Here is a 23,276-nt window from a genome sequence, read left to right on the forward strand (position 1 = left end):
TGAGAAAATTTTTAAGCACAGCTGTTGACATAATTGGACTCAAGGAATTAATTATTGCAACTTGTATGTGGATTGTGAATATAATGGTGATTTATCATCTCTAAGTAATGTGTTCCAGCATCTGGTTTCAGTTTACACTCAAAAAGAACACATTTATTTTTTGTTCAGTGCATTGAAGTGGTCCTTCAGCAAATCTACAACTTTTGTGTATAATTTTCCACTGTGGGTGGGGCACTTTCATCTTGGAGTGCATACAACAGAAAAGGAAACTCTAATGGTGCATACTGTTTTTGTGGCCCAAGGGTAAAACCTCCACAAATTCTCATTTCTATGTAAAAGTTTTTAAGAAGAAACAGAAATTAAAGAGATTACCTGGTGAAAGGAAGAGAGAACTGGAAGCACTGTCGATGTAGCACTGAAGCACTCATGCAGTCTACTTTCTAATATATTCCTTAATTGCAGTTCTTTGAGGTTGTCAGAGTGAAATAATATTATCTTTCAAAAATTAAGTTGCTAATTTTATGGCTGTTATTCAATTTAGAGATGAAAGACTGTTCAGTATTCTGAAAAGTTAAATTTTCTTGAAATGTAGGTGTAAGACCAGGGCTGTACTATTTTATATTAGGTAGGCCTACCTGTTCATATCTTGCTGTATGTACATTGAACTGAAGTTCAGGTAATTACACAATCACAAGTAACTGTTTTGATTTGTTATACTATGTTGCTTCTACTCCATTCCTTTTGAGCCCATCTAGAGCAGCATAGACGCAGTTTTTCCCCTTCCAAAGTTTTTCTAACACTACATCTCGTAGGTGTCACTTTCATCACTGAGATGTTGTACAGCATGCAGCTGTTAGTTTGAAATGACAATAAAACTCACTTCTTTTGGACCAATAACCTACCTGTTTGGTCCCACTCCCCCAAATCAACCAACCAACACACCTCACTTCTTTAATAGAGATGTGCCCACCAGGCCCCCCCCCCCCACCCCCCACCCTGCCACCCCTTCTGTTGTCGCATGCTAACACTAACAGAACAAATTGTTTTGTCTTCTTAGTCATTAGACAGAATAGTAGCAGTTTTCTATAATTATCAAATGAGATGATAATCAGTACTGCACACTGCATTAAACACAACTTTTTCAAAATAAAAGTCTTACACTGCTTATTGCTAGAGGTTGAAATATTGTTTCTTGTTGCCTAGCTTATATGTTGTTTTCTTTTGAAGTAATGTTGCATATCAATCTTGGTGAATGTTGGCCGTACTGCCACTTAAATTTTGAAGACCCTACTGCATGGAAGTAATGCAATGAATACACTAATGTCAAACATTATGTATCTTCTGCTTATAGCTTAAACAATTGAGTAAAGTAGTGTAATTTTCTAGATGCTGCTGTAGTCTGAGTAGGCACAGAACTTAACTGCATGCATAGAATGGTATTGGCAGGTGGCATAATTATCATTAGATTCCTTAATTACTTGTTCTATCTCATATGATTGCATGTATTCATCCAGCATCTGTTATTTCCCTTTTTCATTCATGACTGCTGTTTATTTCTGAGATTGTATCATAACATCTAGTGTGTTTTAAATTGTTGGATTCCTGTGTAAATGAGTGAGATGTGCTAAATTTACACATCGTATAGATTGGTGGTATTATGCTAATTTCCTTGTTTCCTTACATCTGTGCCATTTCAGTCCAACAACATATTTTATAATGCATATCCATGGTTATTCATCCTCATGGTGTGTACTGCCTGTACCTGAAACACATTTGTCACTTTTACATCATTTTATTTTGCAGTCCATCTTCCTAAAAATAAGATTCTTTTCTGCAAATAATCACTATGGTATCACCCCTGGATCTAAAAGCAAAAGAATTTCATATATTGTTGCATTTTTGTTTACTTATTTTTACATTTAATGTTTCTTTTATCACACCTAATTTATTTTTGAAGGTTTCATGCTAATATTACATCTTAGTGAGTAACTGTATTTAATTTACTTCATTTGTTAACAGCAATGAATTTTTCCTGTCTATTTTTACAGGCTCCGACACACTGTTGTGGCGTTTTGAAAGCTGTAATATTTTCATTGCTCCATGCAGTTATAGAAGGTATGCTTGTTCCAATTTAGACATATTTGCACTGGCTATCGCTGAGGACTTCTTCACAAAATCGGTGTGCAATACATGACACACATTCTTTTGCAGCGTATGCAGTTACATCTCATTATGACATTAATAACTTAGTAATTTTACATGGTATTTGAATGATTTTTTGGATTACTTACATTTGCAGCTTGCAGAGACATAACGTTCAAATGTTGTTTAATATGCTGTACATCATCATTTTTACTTTGTGTGTTGCGTCAGAAGTATGTTGGCATTGTTTTGTATCACCATTTTAACTTTGCAGGATAACCATTTGTGCACTTAAATTTTATGGATTTCCTTACAGAATTAATGATGGTGTAAGCTTTTTCCTAACAGTTTGTGCAGTGAGTATTTTGCTCTGTTTTGCAGGCTCATCATGGCTGTGCCATTGTAATTGCTAGCATTTCACCGAATATTTCAAGCAGTGAGCTGCACTAGTTAGCTTACCTTAGACGAGAGTTGTGTGTAGCTTTCTTTTCTGAAATCCATTGTTTAAGAGGGTGTGTGGAAGTAAATAATTACTGTAGATGCCCCAGGGAACTTGGTTATGATTAAAGAACTTCGGAGACTCTGAGATATTAAGCTTGGCATTGATAAATTTCACAGTAGACGTTGTACTGTGAGAATTACGTGCTATGAAGTGTCAGTCCTTTAGCTTCATCATGGAGCATTGTGCATTTTTCATCAGTACAAAAGCTGTAGAGAGAGGAAAACATAATAAAAAAACCTTAACAAAGGAAGCAACATATTGTGGAGAGAAGTAGGGTTGTTGAGGCTAAATAATTTTTAGTCTGCAACATCCAGGACACTGTCCACGACCAAGTCACATTAAATATGTTCTATTACATAGATCTGAAAATCTTAGGTTCATTATTCACATCATAATTTTCTGTTCGAAATGTAGGCATGCTGAAAATTGAACCAGCACAGTAGTGGGCACCTTAGAGTACAAAGAACAATGAAGTGGTATCACAGCATAAACAATTTTCTTATTTAGTGTTAATTACAAATTCTGTGAACAAGTAAAGTATACAAGTAGCCATTTCGGCAACTTCTTAAGCTTAATTTCACTGAAACAGGATTATAACAGACTTACACACTAACTTTAATTACAAGAAAGGAGTTGTAACTTACAAGAATATCAAGCAACTTTCTTCCAAGAAATTATAAAGAAATTAGGCGATGACAGGGTGACCAGAACCAATGTTCTGAAGAGGTCCTGACAAGATTTCTGCCTTTATATTCAGTCAACATACTGATTTTTCGTGAGCACTTTCTCCATCTGAAAATCACATTGTATGTCCTACATTATTTCAATCACTGTAAACATCATTGACATAGAAACATAATGTGTAAAGATCAAGGTGCTTGTAGAAAGTACAGTTCTTGCATTCAGGAATAAAATAAATGTTTCCAACACAGGGATAGGTAAAAAGGTCTGGAGGTGCTTTCCCGCCACATCTTTTAATCTGACCATTTATTGCTGAACTCACTCCCTTTCAAAATGGATGTTTATCGAGGACAACAGCAAGTGATACTGAAAGGTCATTGCTGTTTTGATCTGTAAGGCTTCTACTGGTACTTTACAGACTGATCACATTACCACTGTGATATAGTTGTACATGAAACCTACACATTGGAGCCCTCTGTACATCTTAAATGCCCATCTTTTCCTAGGAAGAGTAAGGAATATCACCCTGCACTGAGGGCAAATGTATGTTGTTTAGAGTTTCAGTAACTTGCTATCCTCTGAAGACCTAGTTTTCTTTCAGATAACACATGTTAGAACTGAACATTTGAGCTGCACCACACCATTCATGAGAGTGTTGCAGAGCAAAAGAGTTAGGCAAAGACATGATACATTCACTGGATTGCAGATCAGTGGACAATAAATTTGTTTGACCAGGGACATAACATGAGCAATGATATAATTTCGTCACTTGCAACTACGAGGGTTGACTGAAAAGTAATGCCTCCACCTTCATAAATCTTCAACAGTTGGCAGCTTTGATATTTGGCAGGTACTTCTCTACAGCTCCAGTTGGCAGGAAGCCTTAGCAATGAACAGTTGTGTTGTTACAGTGTAAGGTATGAAACCTCGTGCAGACGGTCAGTCAATGCGATTTAAGCAACGTGCAGTCATTGAATTCTTGACAGCAGAAGATGTCACCCCAAGATAGATTCATCAGAGAATGAAAGCAGTTTATGGTGATATTGTTGATGTGAGGGCTGTGCGTCGTTGGATGAGTAAGATGTTTAGGTGGAAACATCTGACCTGCGTGACAAACAGAGTTGGATGTCCTGTGACAGCAACCGCTGTGTTTCACAAGCAAAATGTTGGCAGATTGATTAAGGATGATCGTCGTATCACTCAGAGAACTCCAAAACGATGGATAACAAAGGTCCAAAAGGAAAAGGGAAATGTTTTCCTGCAGCATGACAATGGCGAACCACACACTTCACATGCCACCACAGCAGAACTTCAGAGGCTGAAACTCACCACCGTACGGCATCCTCCATACAGTCCAGATTTAGCACCGTCTTACTTCCATCTGTTGCCAATAATGAGACGATCTGCAGGGACATCATTATGCTTCTGATGAAGATGTTGAGAGAACTTTGAGACTGTGGTTGAGGCCATGTGCCTAACATTTTGTCTTTTAATGCTGCAGACATCTTTGGAGGCTAAAAAAACTTGATTAGTAGCTTTTCAAAATCAGACAAGCTCAGCAAGCCGAATTTCAGAAAGCTGCTAATGAAGTCTTTATAGCCTTCAAGGATGTCTCCAGAATTATGGGATGGAACATTAAGCACAGAAACATGCCTTAGACCAGGGCCTAATGCTGGTACATCTAAAATCACTGAGAATGTAAATGCGAATGGTTAAAGCTTTTATTGTGGGGCTCTGTGTTCTTTTATAATGTAACACATTAAGTTTCTGATGGTGCCTTTCAGCTCTAATATACCTGTTACTCTGTGAACAATATTTTCATTGGAGTTGATGCATGATGGGCTCTGAAACTTTTTAAAAAATTAAACAAATTGATGGCTTTTCCAGAACCTTGACTTCGTTATTGAGTACTCATTTTATTTTCCATTGCATGAGATCATCATGGTTTACACAGAGCTTACTCTTGATCTCTCTTGCTATTTTCTTTCTGCTTGGACACTATAGTGTATACCTAACACAATGATACTTTACTTCCAGTTGTCCTTGAAGCCTAGTTATGAAGTCTCCAAAATTGAGAATAACTGTACCCTCTGCCAAGTATGTCATAGGTTTCAGAACAGCTAGTGAGTCATTCTCCACAAACCACCCATTACATCCAGTACAAAGTCACAGAAGCAGAAACAACTAAAATCACTGAGCCATTATGGAAAGCACTTACATCCAGTATCCACCATTAAATTACGTGCCCGATATACAGGTAGTGGGAAGAAAACCCCCTGCTACAGAATTCTGTGGGTGTAGGAAAGTGGCCTACTTTCACACTTACTGGGGAAATACATCTAAAACAGAATAACTTTGCAACACATAAGAGATATGAGCAATTGTTCATTAAAATAATGTACATTGAAAGATATTCGGCTTTTGCATGCAGAGGTGTGACGCTGACATAAAACCTCTGAACCTGATCTAACCTAGCACAGTAAATGATATCTAACTCATATAATTAAAGTTTAGTTTATAGGTTCAGTGTCTCTAAACGCACCCTATGAAGTCTAACACCGTGGGCTGCATCTGGCAGAGCCACAGCACATCTGAAAAATTAGTTCCTGTGTATTGAATTATATGGGCTATTAGTAACTGTTGACAAATTGGGTATTGTTTCTGAAACAAGTGGTACAAAATCTCCATTAGTGTAGTGCCTTTCCATTTTTATACATCTCCTTGCTCGCAATATGAGCATGAATTATGGCATGGGATCTTCAACATTGTTATCTTTTATGTTTGTATGCCAGTTTATTCATATGTCACTTAAAATTCCCACTGTTCTCCCAATATGTCGAGTCTGCATGGCACTTGGTATAAGTAGCTGGCTTGCTACCATGGAAGTTTCTCCAAATTCAGTCCAGGACATTGCTAACAATCTGTGGCAATGCATTGTTCTGGAGCATAATCTTCCAAGCTGCTATGGTCTATAAGTCCTACAGGTATTGATTAAAACCAGTAAATTGCCATATGCCATTACCGTAGCAACTAAATTTGCTACTCAAATTTTAATGAAGCATTTCTCTTTTTTTATCCGGACTGTAATTCCTCTGATAGAATTTAACACTTTCTCAGACTTGTTTGCCTATGTTGTCACTGAATACAAAGCCTGTTTTTCACACCTGTGGCATGAGATGTTGGTCTCCCCATTGTCTTTGCCTGGTATTTAATTGAAATGTGATGTAAATTGAGAAGTCATTCAGAAGACAAACCTTTGATAAAAACATTTATTCATTGGGAGGTTTGGAACTATAATTCTGATTTAAGTAGTTTTGTTGATATTCCACACACATTTCCCATTACTCCCATAATTGTTGGGACTTTTTGCATGTCTTTCCTGGAATCATGTTCACCTGCATCATCACATTTTGCATGGTATCTTTATTGGCTATCATAGCATTTTTCAGCTTGGCTAATAACCAAAAATCACAAGGAATCATCTCTGTGGAGGAGGGGGTTCGGTGAATTTAAGGAATGCTATTTTTGGCCAATCGAGTGTGAATCAGATAGGTGGGTGTGATACTGCAGTGAAGCTGTTATGAAGTCCTCAGTTCAACATCTTTGAAAGCGTGTAGAACTTTGCAATTACCTTCTACTTAAAAACAAACACTATGGTGCAATATTACTGCCAGTCATTCAGTTGTCACCAAAGTTAGTACTTGTCAACAGACTGCTTGTTTGTGTCACTTCCTGCAGGCTGTAAAAAGTAGTGCTATGTTATCCTAAGATACCTTATTTTAATTTATTCTGATTTTTGGTGATGTGCTGTAGATTTACAGTAGGTACAGCTAAGCTTTGTGTAGTCTCCAAACAGTTCTTCGAAACTTTATTATAATGGCGGTTTTGCGATGGTTTTGGGGGGAAAATGCACCAATGCATAGTGTGAGGCACGAATACACAGTCCTTTGAAGGCTTTCATTGTATGGGAATATAAGATTTCTCAGTGACCTCCTTTTCACAACAGGGAGTTGAAATCAGGTCACTCTTATAGCTCATTTGTCCTTCCATTAGGTAAAATAGACGTCCCAAAAGATACATATACTAGATGTTTCGCAGTGGGCCATCTTTCCACAGTTGATTGTGTTAGGTCTTATTTTGGTACATTTGAGTGGGCTATTACTCAGTTTTATTATATCTTTAATAATATGAAATAAATTCTTCTTTGTTAATAAGTATGACAAAGAAAAATAAATTAGTCAACTCACGATATGCTGTCCTGCACCTCTACATATTCTGTGATTTCTTTGGGCATTTATTTCCTGATGATTTGGTGCTTGTTAGAGAATTAGTAAAGCCAGTTGACACAGCTTACTTGGTAAGGATGTTTTCCCACCTTAGACGTACGTGCTGAATTGATCTACTGAATGTTGTGGTTTGTAAGTTGTGCGGCTTTTAGCAGATGATTTTGAACAACTTTTATGGAATTGCTGGCATTATAGCAAAAAGGTAATACTGTCATACATATGAAGCTCTTATGGTAGATTGCCTTTACTTTTAAGTACATAATTGGGATCTTGTGATTACATTATAATTTCAGGGTGATAGTTTCTTAAAGCGCCTACATTGTTGGGTGAGGTTCAAACTTAGTAAGCATAGGATAATATTTGTGCATATTTCTGGGGATAGATGTTGCCAGGGTTTCCTGTTTATCTTGTTTCCTTTCATTTTGTTCTTTTTTGTCCTTTCTGATAAAAGCTTTTCGCTTCCTACATAGCAATTGCATTGTGTTGCTGTTTCTCTCACAGTTAGTTATTCGGTAACTTGTGCCTGACAGTACATATTTATTTGACCCACACTGGGCACAACAAGCTGCATATGTTACTTTCTTCTACACTGAATGTATTGTGCACCACGTTTAACTGTACCAGGTGTACCGGTATGAAATGAGCGTTAAGATACAAATGTGTCGGTAGGGAACATTTGTTGTGAACGAGCCTTAATTTTTTTTTTGTTTGGTTGGTATGACACCTGTCAAATATACACTCCTGGAAATGGAAAAAAGAACACATTGACACCGGTGTGTCAGACCCACCATACTTGCTCCGGACACTGCGAGAGGGCTGTACAAGCAATGATCACACGCACGGCACAGCGGACACACCAGGAACCGCGGTGTTGGCCGTCGAATGGCGCTAGCTGCGCAGCATTTGTGCACCGCCGCCATCAGTGTCAGCCAGTTTGCCGTGGCATACGGAGCTCCATCGCAGTCTTTAACACTGGTAGCATGCCCGCTACAGCGTGGACGTGAACCGTATGTGCAGTTAACGGACTTTGAGCAAGGGCGTATAGTGGGCATGCGGGAGGCCGGGTGGACATACCGCCGAATTGCTCAACACGTGGGGCGTGAGGTCTCCACAGTACATCTATGTTGTCGCCAGTGGTCGGCGGAAGGTGCACGTGCCCGTCGACCTGGGACCGGACCGCAGCGACGCACGGATGCACGCCAAGACCGTAGGATCCTACTCAGTGCCGTAGGGGACCGCACCGCCACTTCCCAGCAAATTAGGGACACTGTTGCTCCTGGGGTATCGGCGAGGACCATTCGCAACCGTCTCCATGAAGCTGGGCTACGGTCCCGCACACCGTTAGGCCGTCTTCCGCTCACGCCCCAACATCGTGCAGCCCGCCTCCAGTGGTGTCGCGACAGGAGTGAATGGAGGGACGAATGGAGACGTGTCGTCTTCAGCGATGAGAGTCGCTTCTGCCTTGGTGCCAATGATGGTCGTACGCGTGTTTGGCGCCGTGCAGGTGAGCGCCACAATCAGGACTGCATACGACCGAGGCACACAGGGCCAACACCCGGCATCATGGTGTGGGGAGCGATCTCCTACACTGGCCGTACACCACTGGTGATCGTCGAGGGGACACTGAATAGTGCACGGTACATCCAAACCGTCATCGAACCCATCGTTCTACCATTCCTAGACTGGCAAGGGAACTTGCTGTTCCAACAGGACAATGCACGTCCGCATGTATCCCGTGCCACCCAACGTGCTCTAGAAGGTGTAAGTCAACTACCCTGGCCAGCAAGATCTCCGGATCTGTCCCCCATTGAGCATGTTTGGGACTGGATGAAGCGTCGTCTCACGCGATCTGCACGTCCAGCACGAACGCTGGTCCAACTGAGGCGCCAGGTGGAAATGGCATGGCAAGCCATTCCACAGGACTACATCCAGCATCTCTACGATCGTCTCCATGGGAGAATAGCAGCCTGCATTGCTGCGAAAGGTGGATATACACTGTACTAGTGCCGACATTGTGCATGCTCTGTTGCCTGTGTCTATGTGCCTGTGGTTCTGTCAGTGTGATCATGTGATGTATCTGGCCCCAGGAATGTGTCAATAAAGTGTCCCCTTCCTGGGACAATGAATTCACGGTGTTCTTATTTCAATTTCCAGGAGTGTATTTAGTATACATCAAGTCATGGAACAAACAAAATCATATGTTTTCATTGTGTTAACAATGTCGAATTTTGTACCAGAAAGTGATGATTTTTGGAAAGTATTAATTTTTTGTTTTCATTTGAAAAAAAGTGCTGCAGAGTTACATCGAATGCTTGTCGAGGCATGTGGTGATCATGCTCTATCAGAAGCAACATGCAAAAGATGGTTTCAACAGTTCTGAAATAATGATTTTGATGCTCTGAAATAATGATTATGATGTAAGAAATGAAGAACGTGGAAGACCACCAAAAAAGTTCGAAGACGCCGAATTGCAAACAATATTGGATGAAGATGATACTTTGAGTCAGAAGCAAATGACAGCAATGCTAAATGTTGCACAACAAACAATTTCTGACCATTTGAAAGCTATGGGAAAGATCCAAAAGTGTGGAAAATGGGTGCCACATGAATTGAATGAAAGACAGATGGAAAACCGAAAAACCATTTGTCAAATTTTGCTTCAAAGACATGAAAGAAAATCAATTTTACATAAAATTGTTACTGGCGATGAAAAATGGATTTATCTTAAGTATCCTAAACGGGAAAAATCATGGGTTAATCCGGGACAACCATCAACATCGACTTCAAAACCAGATTGATTTGGCAAGAAGACAATGCTCTGTGTTTGGTGGGATCAGAAAGGTGTGGTGTATCATGAGCTTCTAAAACATGGTGAAACTGTGAATACTAATTGCTACAGACAACAAATGATCAATTTGAACTATGCGTTGATCGAAAAAAGACCAGAATGGGCCAGAAGACATGGCAAAGTAATTTTTTTGCACGACAATGCACCTGCACACAAAGCAAAACTGGTTCAGGATACAATCAAAACACTTGGCTGGGAGCTGCTACCCCACCCGCCGTATTCACCAGACTTGACCCCTCCGACTACCATTTGTTTTCATCAATGGGACACGCATTGGCTGAGGAACACTTCGATTCCTATGGAGAAGTCGAAAATTGGGTATCTGATTGGTTTGCTTCAAAAAACGAATATTTCTATTGGCGTGGTGTCCACAAATTGCCAGAAAGATGGTCAAAATGTATAGAAAGCAATGGTCAGTACTTTGAATAAAATGTTTTTACTTTTCAATTCAAAATCAGTGTCTCATTTTCACAAAAAAAACGCTCGTTTCATACCGGTACACATGGTACAAGTGAGTGAATGAGAGAACAACATCTTTTCTTTCCAGATAAGAAGACAACTTGTGTCAAGCACTGCAGTTCTTTCCTTCAAATTCTTGGGACTTCAAAGTATTACTTCTTGTAGTCCATACCTCACTGCAAACAACATGTATTATGATAAGAAATTACGTGCTGTAGATTTATGTTTACCCATTTCTTGTGATATTTACACTGGCCTTATCATTCAGTATGTGGAATAACACTTGGGTGCTTAGGCTGCCTTTGCAGTGGCGCCATTGCCATAGGTCACCCAAAAACATTGACCGACAGTGTGGTCTCTGTGTGTCTGATCTCCATCAGTGGGAGTATGGAGGTTAGGTTAGCGGGCATGTACTACCCGCGAAACTGGAAAGCTGGAAAATCCGGGAAGAACTGAGGAAGTTTTTCTTCCAGGAGAAAGTCAGGAAAAGCCTGGGAATTTTTTAGAACCCTGGGAAATTTACATTGTTTCAGTTTCCATTTAAATTTTTGTAGTTTTGACTGGTAAGAACTGATATTCTAACAAAGAATTTTACTTTACCCCACTACTGCAGAATAATACTGCAGCAATAAGAGAATAACATCAAAATAAAACTATAGTTGCAAAGAAAATGTGCCATTTACAACAACAAAACATGGTGCACACACAAGTGTCTGTTGACAGCAAAATGTGTCAAAGACTATTCAATGCTTCATAACAAGAAACTGCTTTTGATGCGTCTTTCTTGTGGGCCTCATTTCGGTGATCATGATGTCACAACTGTTTACATTTCTGATAGGTCACAGAAAAATATTGGGAGTGGTGGTTTGAGAAGCGTTAATTTAAAAGTAAATTTCATTTTAATGTACTTCCACCAAAGAAAAAGTGTGTTTCACCTGAGAAAGTGTGTTTTTGAACAGGAAAAGTCCAGGAATTTTTTTTCTTGTCAACGTATATACATTGATTAGGTTAGACTCTATGCTATGTACAAAGCAGGTCAGAATTTAACTTCTTAGGGTGGGGTGGATATCAGGACACCTCTATGTGTCGAGAAGAGTGGTGAATTGCGGTTTTGCTATTAAAATGCTGCCAAATGCATGTGAATGACCTATATCTGTTGCAAAAAGAATGTGGTGAGTACTGTACACTCTGTCCTCAGTTACTGGAATTCTTTTCTTTCTTTCTTTTGCGTGTGCCTTTGTCCCGCAGTGACGCAGGGTCAGTGTGATTAATCAGATTTGGCAAGGTTAATTTAAGGGCTGGCTGGATGCCCTTCCTGTCGCCACCCCGTACCCCCTGGGACCGAATTATTGTACCCCGTACTGTCTGCGTCTAGTGTAATCCATGGAATAGTGTGAATGTGTGCAGATGTCTGCGAGCCGTGTAACTGAGGTGGAATTTGGGGACCAGCCCGGTATTAACCTAGGGGGATGTGGAAAACTGCCTAAAAACCACATCCAGGCCGGCTGGCACTCCAGCCTCCGTCGTTAATCTGCCAGGCGGATTCGATCCGGGGCCAGCGCCCCTACCTAAGTCCAGGAAGCAGCGCATTAGCGCTCACTGGAATAACAAAATAAATTGATAGGAGAAATGTTCTGTTCCATATCGAGATGATTCGTAGTGACGTTAACCCTTTCAGACCCCTTGGCTACAATTTTGTAGATTAACTTTTACTTTGTCTTAGAGAAGTATTTTTTCCCAATGGAAACCTGAAGTAGACATTTTGTGTATGTTCTACCTTTTCAACATGTGCAACTGCTGCCAGCTGTTGCGTATCACTATGAAAATATCACCAAGCCAGTGTAGCAGTATGCAGCAGCTTGTGACCACCAGAATACATGGATGTGGGTGTTGTTTTTATTTTGCATGGTAATTATTGAATGATCATTTTACTATTTATTACAACAGAGAATATTTCGTAATTAGTTATTTTAGTCCATAAAATGAAGTCAAATGTACAAAGTATGTTTTGAAAATGAGTACATGTTTTGTATAAATATTGCATCTCTAATCATTAAAAAATTTCCTCTGGAAAAAAATTCAGGTCTGAAAGAGTTAAAAAGCAAGATTAAAACATTCTGTTTTACTGTATTTATTTAAAGATGTGTAGACATATGTCAATTAACCTTCAATGAATGCCACTCAGCATACACATGTAAGACAAGCATAAAGTTGAACATAAGATACTCTGTATGTCTAAAGCACTGAAAAGTGGAAATATAGCACATACCATACACCACATTTGTGAACCACTTAATATAACGGAATCACATCACACTGGCATAAAAATGCCAGTAAGCTATAATAATTTGTAGACAGCTATTGTCAACATACCACAACCCAAAAAATATCCACTACAACAGCTATAAGCATAAGATAAACCATCCTCCTCACTTGAACAAATTACTTTTTGAGGTTTATAGTTTACACTTGAAATTTCTGATAAAGATTTTGCTTACTTGTGGTTTCCAATAAACATATGACTTCAGTCCATAGATACTGAACTGTATCCTGATTATGATATTTTCATCCTCAGGATACTACAAACTCTCATTGTACTGGACTAAACTTATCAGTTTCTCACATTCCATATTTTGTGTGTGAGAAAGTCGGTCAGTTTGACCAAAGAAAACAAATTTATTTGAATTTCACTGATTGTCATCCAAAGTCTGCATGTTTGGTTGATGAGTCAGCTATAGTGTGACCGTGCACATTGTGGCTTACTGATTTGAAAGATTGGGCTTCTTCGGCTGTTGTCTATCATTGGCAGATTCCACCAATATCGGTGCCACTGTGACCGCAGCCTTACATTGTGACAAATAGCCAGTTCATATGCAGTGTACTAGAGCCATGTTCTTGCACTCCACCAGAGCAAGTTATATTTGAGGGCAGCTAATGAAAGAAATGAGACTGATGATAAAAACTTATTTAATTACCAAATATGTTCAGTTAGTGACGATTGCCTTTGAAATAGGACATAGTTGAATCAACATACATATTTATTCTCCACGTCTGTTATAGACTGCTTGAACAAATCACAGTGTGGTGATGCAGTTAAAGGCAAACAGAAATCTGATATACCATGAAAAATAGTTCCATACTAATTCAAGTAGCCCTGCTTTATTTATGGTGCACCTGAATATGTTTAGGGCAAGCTTTATCCTTCTCATTTACTGTCTGGCACTTATTGAGATTTGCATCTGGGGCTATCAGACACACATTTTTTGCGAACTACTGAAGCAATTAATTATGTAATACTTATAAAGATCAGTAATGATATTTTCTTCTTCAAGACACCATTGTGTTAAGCAAGGAAGGAACTTGATTACTATAGAAAGAATAGAAACATGTCACTGATTCCAATGAAGCAAAAAATATTTACTGCTGATTGAACATTACTTTTCTGTTAAACTATGATCAAACTATCATCTTCACAATTCATTTAATAGGTTAATTTCCTTTAAGGGCTAATAGTTATAAGATAAAAGTGCAGAGTATATTGAAGTACATCTCTTGGATTATTCACTGTTACTTAATTAATAACAAATGGTTGACAAAATTCCAGGCATACTGTTACAGTTAACTTCTTTGCATGTTGTCAGTTATTTTATCCATCATTTGGCTGGTCAACTTAAGATTTGAAGCAACAAATATAAAGAGCTGATGAATCTGGTGCCACAGATGAAACAATCAAAATTCAACAGTATTATTAAAAGGAAAGTTGCCACTCACCATATAGCAGAGATGCTGAGTCGCCCCAGAATTCAAAGTTATGAAAAAAAACTTGAAATAATTTGGGTAGCATAAGATAAGGGCTCATTTTATTGTGTGATACTATTCATAATGGAGTAGCTGAATTTGATTGCTGACACACAAATGTACTGTATGTTCAGGACGCAGGAACTGGTTTTGACAATTCAGACATGGCATAGAACCTCTACAGACTAAGTTAATTTGAAACATTGTTTATTTATAACATGAAGGTTTTGAGCTTCAGGCCTAATAGAGAATTATATTTTTCCTTATTCTCCTGTGGTGCACTTGAGCTGTAATAGTGTATCCCTCTTAATTTTGAAATCTGGGTTGTTGTGTCAAACCGGTCTATAGTGTAGCCAAAGATCTAGTTGGAAGGTAATAATTTGTGAGTTAGTGAAATCAACAACTGTGAATTCAAAGTAAAGGTTGTGGTAACAGACTTAGCTGTAGCAAAGCCCAAGGTCTAAATTTGCTTCATATTTAACATACTGTTTGCTATAAGTAACTAAAACTAAAGTAATTTCAGAAAAGGTGTATCACATAATAGGCAAATCTCTGATGAGTATTTAGGTGTGTATTATGTACATACATTGTTCATCAGCTATGGTAAATGAAAGGGGATTTGTTTGGGGCACTACGTAATTATTACCCCCGCCCCCCTTGTTACTGTCTGAAACTATATGAAATTCATAATATACCACAAGCCTTATCTTTGTACAGTTACTGGTTGTAAGGTTAAGGTAACAGTCTGGTTCATGAATTTACAAAATTTCCAGGTTATTATTTTCATGTGCATTAGGCATGCATTATCTCCTTCATCTACAGTGTTGGTACATGTGTAACATTGTAACAAACTTGAGTCAGAAAAGAACTTACCTTGCACATTAATCTACCATTTCAGGCATCTGAACTATTCTTGGATGTGGTGAATGCTATGACCCACTCATGTTAATGGATAGCTCCTATGCAGCTCTCCATATTCTTCTTCTCTTTTACAGGGCTGTCCTCACGAAAAATGTCAGGGTACAGATACAGAGGGTACAGAGGTTATGGAGGTTATGGAGGCTACGGAAGTTATGGAGGTTATGGAGGTTACGGAGGTTATGGAGCTTATGGATATGCTATAGGACTGAAGCAGACAGACATTGATCAAATCTGGGATGATTTTAAACATGGCATGGAACAAGTTTATAGTCGCCAGCCAATGCCAAAACCTCGCTATATGCAATTATACACGTATCCTTTTCAAGACTGTTAATGTGCTATGTTGTATGCTCCTCAGCATTGGACATTGTCATTCCACAAATAAAAATATCAAAAAGTTATTTTTTTTGTATGTTTGAAATCTTAATTATTTTTAACTAGCTATAAGATACCATTCACAGCCACTTTTATGGTTAATACTGAGACAGTTAAATTACAGAAATTGGTGCCGGTTGGAAAAGCATTTTATGCAATTTCATTATACTGGATAAAAGTATATGTGAACAATGGAGAAAGTACGGAGTTGGTGAAGTAGATAATATTTTCATATACCTTGATCATGACTGAAGTCTTAGAGTAATTATCAGTTTAAAAAAATTAAAGCAGCCATTGACTCAAAAACTGGTCTGACCTGCCTGATTGGGGTTGGAATTTGGGGCCAAATCTTCTGCCATTGCAGTCATGTTTTGTGCCCTAGCACTGGGAGGGCCCGATGAACTGGTCTGTTATGTCTTGAAGGTCTTGGACACTTTCAGGTTCGATGGTGGCATCCAAGGTGTGTCGTGTCATGTTTGGAGCTATTTTTCTTCCACCAGTGCATGCCGTGGATATGGCAGCCAAATTGAGAGCCCAACATTACTGCCACTGCTGTCGTTTTGGCAAGATTGTTTTGCAACCAAAAAATTGGCTACTAATGGTTTATGCTCTGTTGTGAAATGGAACGTTATAGTGCAAAAGTAGACAAGAAGCTTTTCGATTACATAAAGAGTTAATAAAATATCTGTTTTGACTCGTGAATAATTATTTTGCACCAGATTTTTGTTGTTGTTGTTGTGTATCCAGTAGGTTTCTTGGTATGATCTGGATTTGTGTACTAACATTCCAACAATGTCGTATTGAGATAACTGCTGCTGTAACTCTTTGCCCTGACTGTAATTTGCTAAGGGCTGAAATGAAGGAAACTTTAGTTGTGATAAACCAAATGCATTTTACAGTTGGGAGACCAGTGATAAGGACGTCTTTACCATTATGTCTGTTCAGTTGATACATGAAATTGGCAGCCTTGGAAGTGCATTTTGCATGATAAGTCATATTGTCTATACAAGCTTGTAATTCTGTAGTGTTGTTCATTCAAGGCAGTGTATCAGTGACTACGAGATGGCATTTCATCATCAAAGTGCCAGCTGTGCTGAGAACATGACCCAAATACTCAGCCTAATTAAAAAACTTGTTACTTGAACACTTAAAACCTACATCTCAGAGGTTAAAGACAATCTGCCAAACATTGTTTAAGTGGTACTCTTTCCTTACCCTTAGGACAATTGTCATCAATGTGGTTTGTGCATTATTGTGTAATGTGAGTGAGCTGTTTGAGGAAGCAATAGAAAACTGATAATTGTATGTGCATTAGCCACTCTGAATGGTAGCCTACTGTACTGATAATTATTTGTGTGGTCACTTCATCAAGATGGAGGTAGGTGTAGGCAAGATCTATCTTTGAAAAGTATTTGCCACCTCCTAATTTAGGAAGCTGTCCATTTGGACAAAGAATGGCCTAAGAGTTGATATTCATGGTGGTCTTTGCACAGTTATAACAAACCACTCACTTTTTCCGCTACAACTAACAGCATGACACAGTCCTAAAAGTATGTTGTTTTAGGCCTGACTGTCTTGTGTTTCCATATCATCAAGTCTGTGCGTGAAGTTGATTTGATGCGAGAATTGAAAGTTCTAGGTTTTGCTGCAAGTTTGAACCTAAAGTGTGCCTCAAAGCTGGAAGCACAACAAAGACATAGTGATAAAGAGCTGTAACTTTGACACATAGTGTAAAAAGGTAACTTCATGGACTACACATCATTGGTTTTCCTCTTACTTACAGAATTTTCAAGTCAGTACCCAGACATCAATCTCCTAAAACATTATAACACAATTCACAAAAACTCAAAACGATTTCAATTTCAAAGTGCTGCTAAGGACAAAACATTTTCAGTTGAGTAATGTAGTTACCAGTAGCTGAGTCCGTAGCATACAAGTCTTGTAATCGTAAAGTGGCTGGATCAGTTATTGTTTATAGCAACTTTTTTTCTTTTTCCTTTCCTTTAATTTAAATTCTATATTTATTAACAGATGGGGTGTTAATTAAATTATATTGAATCACAATTTTTATTAAAAAATATTTTTAGGTTTAAATACTAATAACTTGAAAGATAGGTTTATGCACAGTAAATTAAAAATTGATACAGAAATCCATAACATCAAAGAGAAAATAAAATACTTTATTTCTTAGACATTGAACAGTCTTATTGATGTATATTGTTGCCTTTTAACAGTAGGGCATTTCACAAGCCAGTTAAATTTAAATTTATTTTGATGCAACCAGTAATTAAAAATAAAAAGATGTTACTTTTATTAAAAATTATAATTCTGTATTTTTGTTAACTAACTTTTCTGTCTGGCAGTAAATATAAAATTTGAATAAAACTGCAAAGAAAAGGTTGCTGTTGAGAATAAAACCATCACTCAAAAGTCCTGCACACTGTGCATGCTAGACTGTTATGGTGGGGTGATCAAGCTGAAAGTCATGTCAGTTGTGTGAGTGAGATTTAAGATGTAATGGTCATATATGTGTTAGCTGGTTTGCATGGCTGTGCCATACAGTTTTAAAATGGAAGCTGAAACTGACTCAGGTTGGATTACACATAGTGATCAAAGTTTCTACATCAAAATCAAATCCCAACTTGCAAAGAATCCAACGGATATTTACAACATTTTGAGAGAGGTATGGGGGAATAGTGTAGTGGTTCGTAGGACAGTATCATGGTAGTTTGCTCATTTCTGTGAAGATTGGATAATCACTGAGGACAACCGAAAAAGTTGACAGCCATTAACTGCAACAGACTACACCTCTCATGTTATTTTTAAGGACATTTTGAGAGGGGATCAACAAAAAAATGATGAAATTGTAAATTAGGCCAGAATGTCTGTCATGTCAGTTTACAAAATCATGACTGAAAAATTAAAGATGATACAAGATGGGTTCCACATGAATGAAAAGCAGAAAGCAGGTCACAAAAGAATCACGGAATAATTGCTTCAATGTTATCAAACAGAACAACAGTTTCTGAAAAGAGTTGTTGCCCTTGATGAAACCTGGATATGAGATTTTGAGCCAAAATTGAAATCTCAGTTGTCACAGTGGAAAAGTTCAGACCCTCCGTGCCTGAAAAAATTCCACCACCAATAATTGCAGGTGAAACTGATGATGATCTTTGCATGTGACACGAATGGACTCAAAGCTACAAATACAGTGCCACAGGGGATGTGTGTAACAGGTGAATACTAAAAGATGTTTCTGCAACATGCTCCTGAAAATTTGGCAAAGAAGGCCTGACATGCTTGCAGCTGGTGTCTTCATTTTGGATGATAATGCAGGACCAGATATTGACCTACCAGTGAGAGCAGCACTTGACATATATGAATGGGAAATACTTCCCCACCTGCCATACAGTTCTGATATGAGCCCACCAGATTTAGATTTGTTTCCCAAATTGAAGGGACAACTTTGTGGAAAACATTCTGATACAAGTGATTAATCTGTAGTGACCTGAGCAATCAGACAGCTCATCAATGAAGATAGCCCTTGTCTGTAATACAGAAGTTGCCAAAACATTGGGAAGCTGTCATAAGAAAGAATGGAGATTATATTGAAGGCCTAGTAAGATATTTTGTAAAAGACACTATTTTACACTACAGAGGGAAATAGATGTCTGTGCATTGAACTTCAAATCCTATAAAATTACGAAGAAAATTGAGGAGGGCAAGTGTCTAATGTCCCCTTGTGTAATGGAGAAGGGAGTGCAACATGAGATAAAGTTGACAATAACCTGAACTGTAAAACTGAAAGCTGTAAAATTGTCAAATCCAAAGATGTTGATTGCCTGAGACAAAGCTGTGTCTAAAACAGTTATAGTAGAACATTATTAATCTGTTCCCTAAGGGATCAGGGGCATGATTGGAATGCAGAAGAGGTTGGATTATCAGAGGACCACCTTTATTGACCTGTAGCATCACAATATAGTACAGCACAACTTTAATGTTCAACTGGAAATACTGTCTGAAACATTGTTCCGTCTTTGAGAACTAACAAAACAGTAGAAAAGGTAGACACATTAAAAAACCTTACATGAAAGTATAATGTACAGTATGCCTGTACAGTAAAATACTTACATATTATACAGTACAATATTGTTACTGTGAGAGAAAGTTCAGCAACTGCACATAATTTATTACAGTACTGCACTGACAAACAACTGACTCGTTTTGTGCAACAAGAGCCCTTGTAGGGAGCATTTTGTAGTTTGTCAAACTCATGAATGTTACATATTTGATCAGAGAACAGATTAAGCTCTTTAACAAAATTTTGAAATTTTGGAACAAATTCATTGGAACTGTTTCGCCAACAGGCTGCTTCTTGCTGGAATTAATTACATTTTGGATACCATGTCATTTCCACTGACATAACCAGCATTCACTCACTGTAAACTTTCCATTCTCGTTGTCCCCATTAAATTTTTCATACAAAATCAGTGACTTTTCTTTTATGATTGGTCCAAATGACTGAGTTCTTTTTCTTGTCTGCCACTCAAACTACATCCACAAAGCATCGTCTAGAGTTTCACTTTTAGGAATCTTCAAAGTCTTGCGTATTTTCAGCTTGTTCTTATCATCAATCATCATTGTATGACTTTAAAGAGTTTTCCTAATTTTTTGCCAGTCTCAAACAGTTGTTACAACAAAGCGTACCTGACATGTGGTGTTTCGAAGGGAGTCACTTTTCTCTAACCTTACAAGTACTATATTTTTCCACTAAAGAGAGCGTCACAGATTTACATTTAGTTGATGCCACAATGTAGTTTTATGCACTTCAATATGTAAGAACAACACTGCAACTAATTTATAAAATATGTGTGTGCACTATCACGCACATTTATCGAGTTATACCCAAGTTGTTTCATACTAAAACTGATCACACTACTACTCCTATCATTGGCCAACTGCCTACTGATTCATATTGCAGATGACGATTTTTTACGAGTCCAAATGAACACTGGAAATGGGATGGTCAGACTAAGCAGGAAGTTAGACTGTGTGAGGTTGAATTTATGAGGTTCTACTGTTGCTCAAAAGTTATGAATTTATAGATCTCTGGTTTTTATGTTTCAGATTTTTCTTCATAAGCTTCAGAATGTTGCTTTGAACTGTCATGAATAGTGCTGTTTATGTCCCTTGTACAACTGTTGCTGATGTGTGATTGTTATGTAAGCTCAAAAGTGATGCCCAAAATTATGGATTGCCCTGCACTATGGAAAAGTTTGTCTCTGGGTAAATTGGAAAGAAATGGATTTGAAGCTGCTGAAATGTGGATAGGGCGGAAAAGAAATGAACAAGCTGAACAAAAAGAACAACCAACATTGAAGTCTTGAGGAAAGTCAAATGAAGAGATGAGATTATGAAAGGAAATGGGAAACAAAAAAATTCAATTTATTGGGCATGTCTTCAGATGCAACACTTCCATCATTAATATTCTTGAATGGAAAGAAAACAACTAGGACAGCCTAGGAAGTATTTGAAAGACATTGAGAAGGGGATAGAATGCAACAATTACTTGTAATTGAAACAAATAGTCATTGACAGAAGAGAATGGTTACATTGACTTGACATTAGCCTTTACAGTATGTAGGTATGTTATTTATGCAGAGAAAAGTTCTCGACAGTGGTACATAATTTCGTGGTCCATTATTAACAAAAGCTGTATCTAAAGCATTTATGGCTATCGTATTTTACGGAGTATAAGGTGCTACGTACTGTAAGATGCACATTAATTTTTAAGCCATTTTTAAAAAAGCATTTTTACTCTTTTTATTATTACATTCCAAAGAGCCAGATTCAGCTTATAAAATCGAACTGATGTTTAAAATCCCTGAAAATCATCACATGAACCACCTCCTCCTCGTCCTCCTCCTCTTCCTTCTTCTTCTTCTTCTTCTTCTTCTTCTTCTTCTACTTCGTCATCATCATTGTCCTCTTATTATACAGGATTGTATTCAATGCGTTTGAGAGTGTTACTTATGCTGCACTTCATGAAAGATTTAACAATAATGTCTTCTCTCACTCTAGACCACAACTGTTTTATCCACTGACACACTTGTTTGATTGTAGGTCGTTTTAAAGCTCCCTTCAGCGTAAATTCATGTTGGGTCTCATCCACCATCTGTTTGTTCCAGTCATCTTTCATATACACTTTAAATGGTTTATTTATCCAGGCATCAAGAGGTTGCAGTTGTGAAGTAAGTCCTCCCAGAATAACAGTAAGCTCTGTATTTCTCTGTCTCAATTTATCTTTCACAGAATTTTTCAAATGACTAGTTAGCTGATCTAGCTCAATGAAAGAACTCTTCTTCAATAAAGCACGTTCCCTTCTCTCCCACACTTTGTTAATCCATAATTTCATACCAGCCTTGTCCAGCCAACCATTGTCATGTACATCACCACCACCACCACCACCACCACCACAACCACCGCCACCCGGTAGAATTTCAAAACATTTTGTCATTGTTTTGTGCTGGAGAATGGTCATTCCATCAAGTTTAGTACCAACAGTACAGCATGGAAGGACAACGGTGTAATGCATTTTTTCATGTCCACTTGTCATTATAGTTACAGTTTTAGCAGTTTTCATGGCAATACTTCCGTTACTCGTCACATGAAATGTCACAGGAGTTTCATCCATATTCGTTATTTGGCTTAGTTCTAAAAGATAATATTTTCTCTTCATACTCTTGTGGTATTTTCTGAGATATTTTGGTTTTGCCTGAAATGTATTGGCAATTGTGAATATGGACAACCATCAGCCGTAGAATGGAATGACGTCAATGAAAATTTGTGCTGGACCGGGACTCGAACCTGGATTTCCAACTTATCACAAGCAGTTGCCTTACCATTTGGTTATCTGCACACACCTCACAGCAAGAACCAAACTTCCATATGTCATCAACATTGCTTCTGCAACCTGTACTCGTACATCCATTGTGTATATTCCTGTACAGATGAGACATTGTACTTGAAAGTCTCGTGTCCAGTGTCGGCAGATAAATGCAATATTGCAGTGCCTGCAATATCATATTTTGGTTTTGGTTTGCAAGCTAAATCTGTGACATTTCATAAACCTGTAACACCAACCAGTTCCACCATTAAAGTGTCTGTTAAGTTTCACTGTAGTGCAAGCTTACAAGCATGTTTTTGAATCATTTTTGTATTAATTCCAATGTCACTTTGATGGTGCCCCTAGTCTAACTCATTT

The 23,276-nt window shown here is 38.1% G+C and overlaps 1 protein-coding gene across 2 annotated transcripts in view; it reads left to right on the top strand.

Moving 5' to 3' along the window:
* Positions 1 to 23,276, top strand: part of LOC126469949 (cullin-1-like) — a 233,353-nt gene that overhangs the window by 21,599 nt on the left and 188,478 nt on the right. For both annotated transcript variants that reach the window (XM_050097359.1, XM_050097358.1), the window contains exons 2-3: positions 2,049 to 2,115; positions 15,712 to 15,949. In XM_050097359.1, coding sequence (XP_049953316.1) covers positions 15,729 to 15,949 — 221 coding nt within the window. In that variant the 5' untranslated portion in view covers positions 2,049 to 2,115; positions 15,712 to 15,728. The remainder of the gene's footprint in view (positions 1 to 2,048; positions 2,116 to 15,711; positions 15,950 to 23,276) is intronic.

Source organism: Schistocerca serialis, chromosome 3, assembly GCF_023864345.2.
Source record: "Schistocerca serialis cubense isolate TAMUIC-IGC-003099 chromosome 3, iqSchSeri2.2, whole genome shotgun sequence".
Classification (NCBI taxonomy): domain Eukaryota; kingdom Metazoa; phylum Arthropoda; class Insecta; order Orthoptera; family Acrididae; genus Schistocerca; species Schistocerca serialis.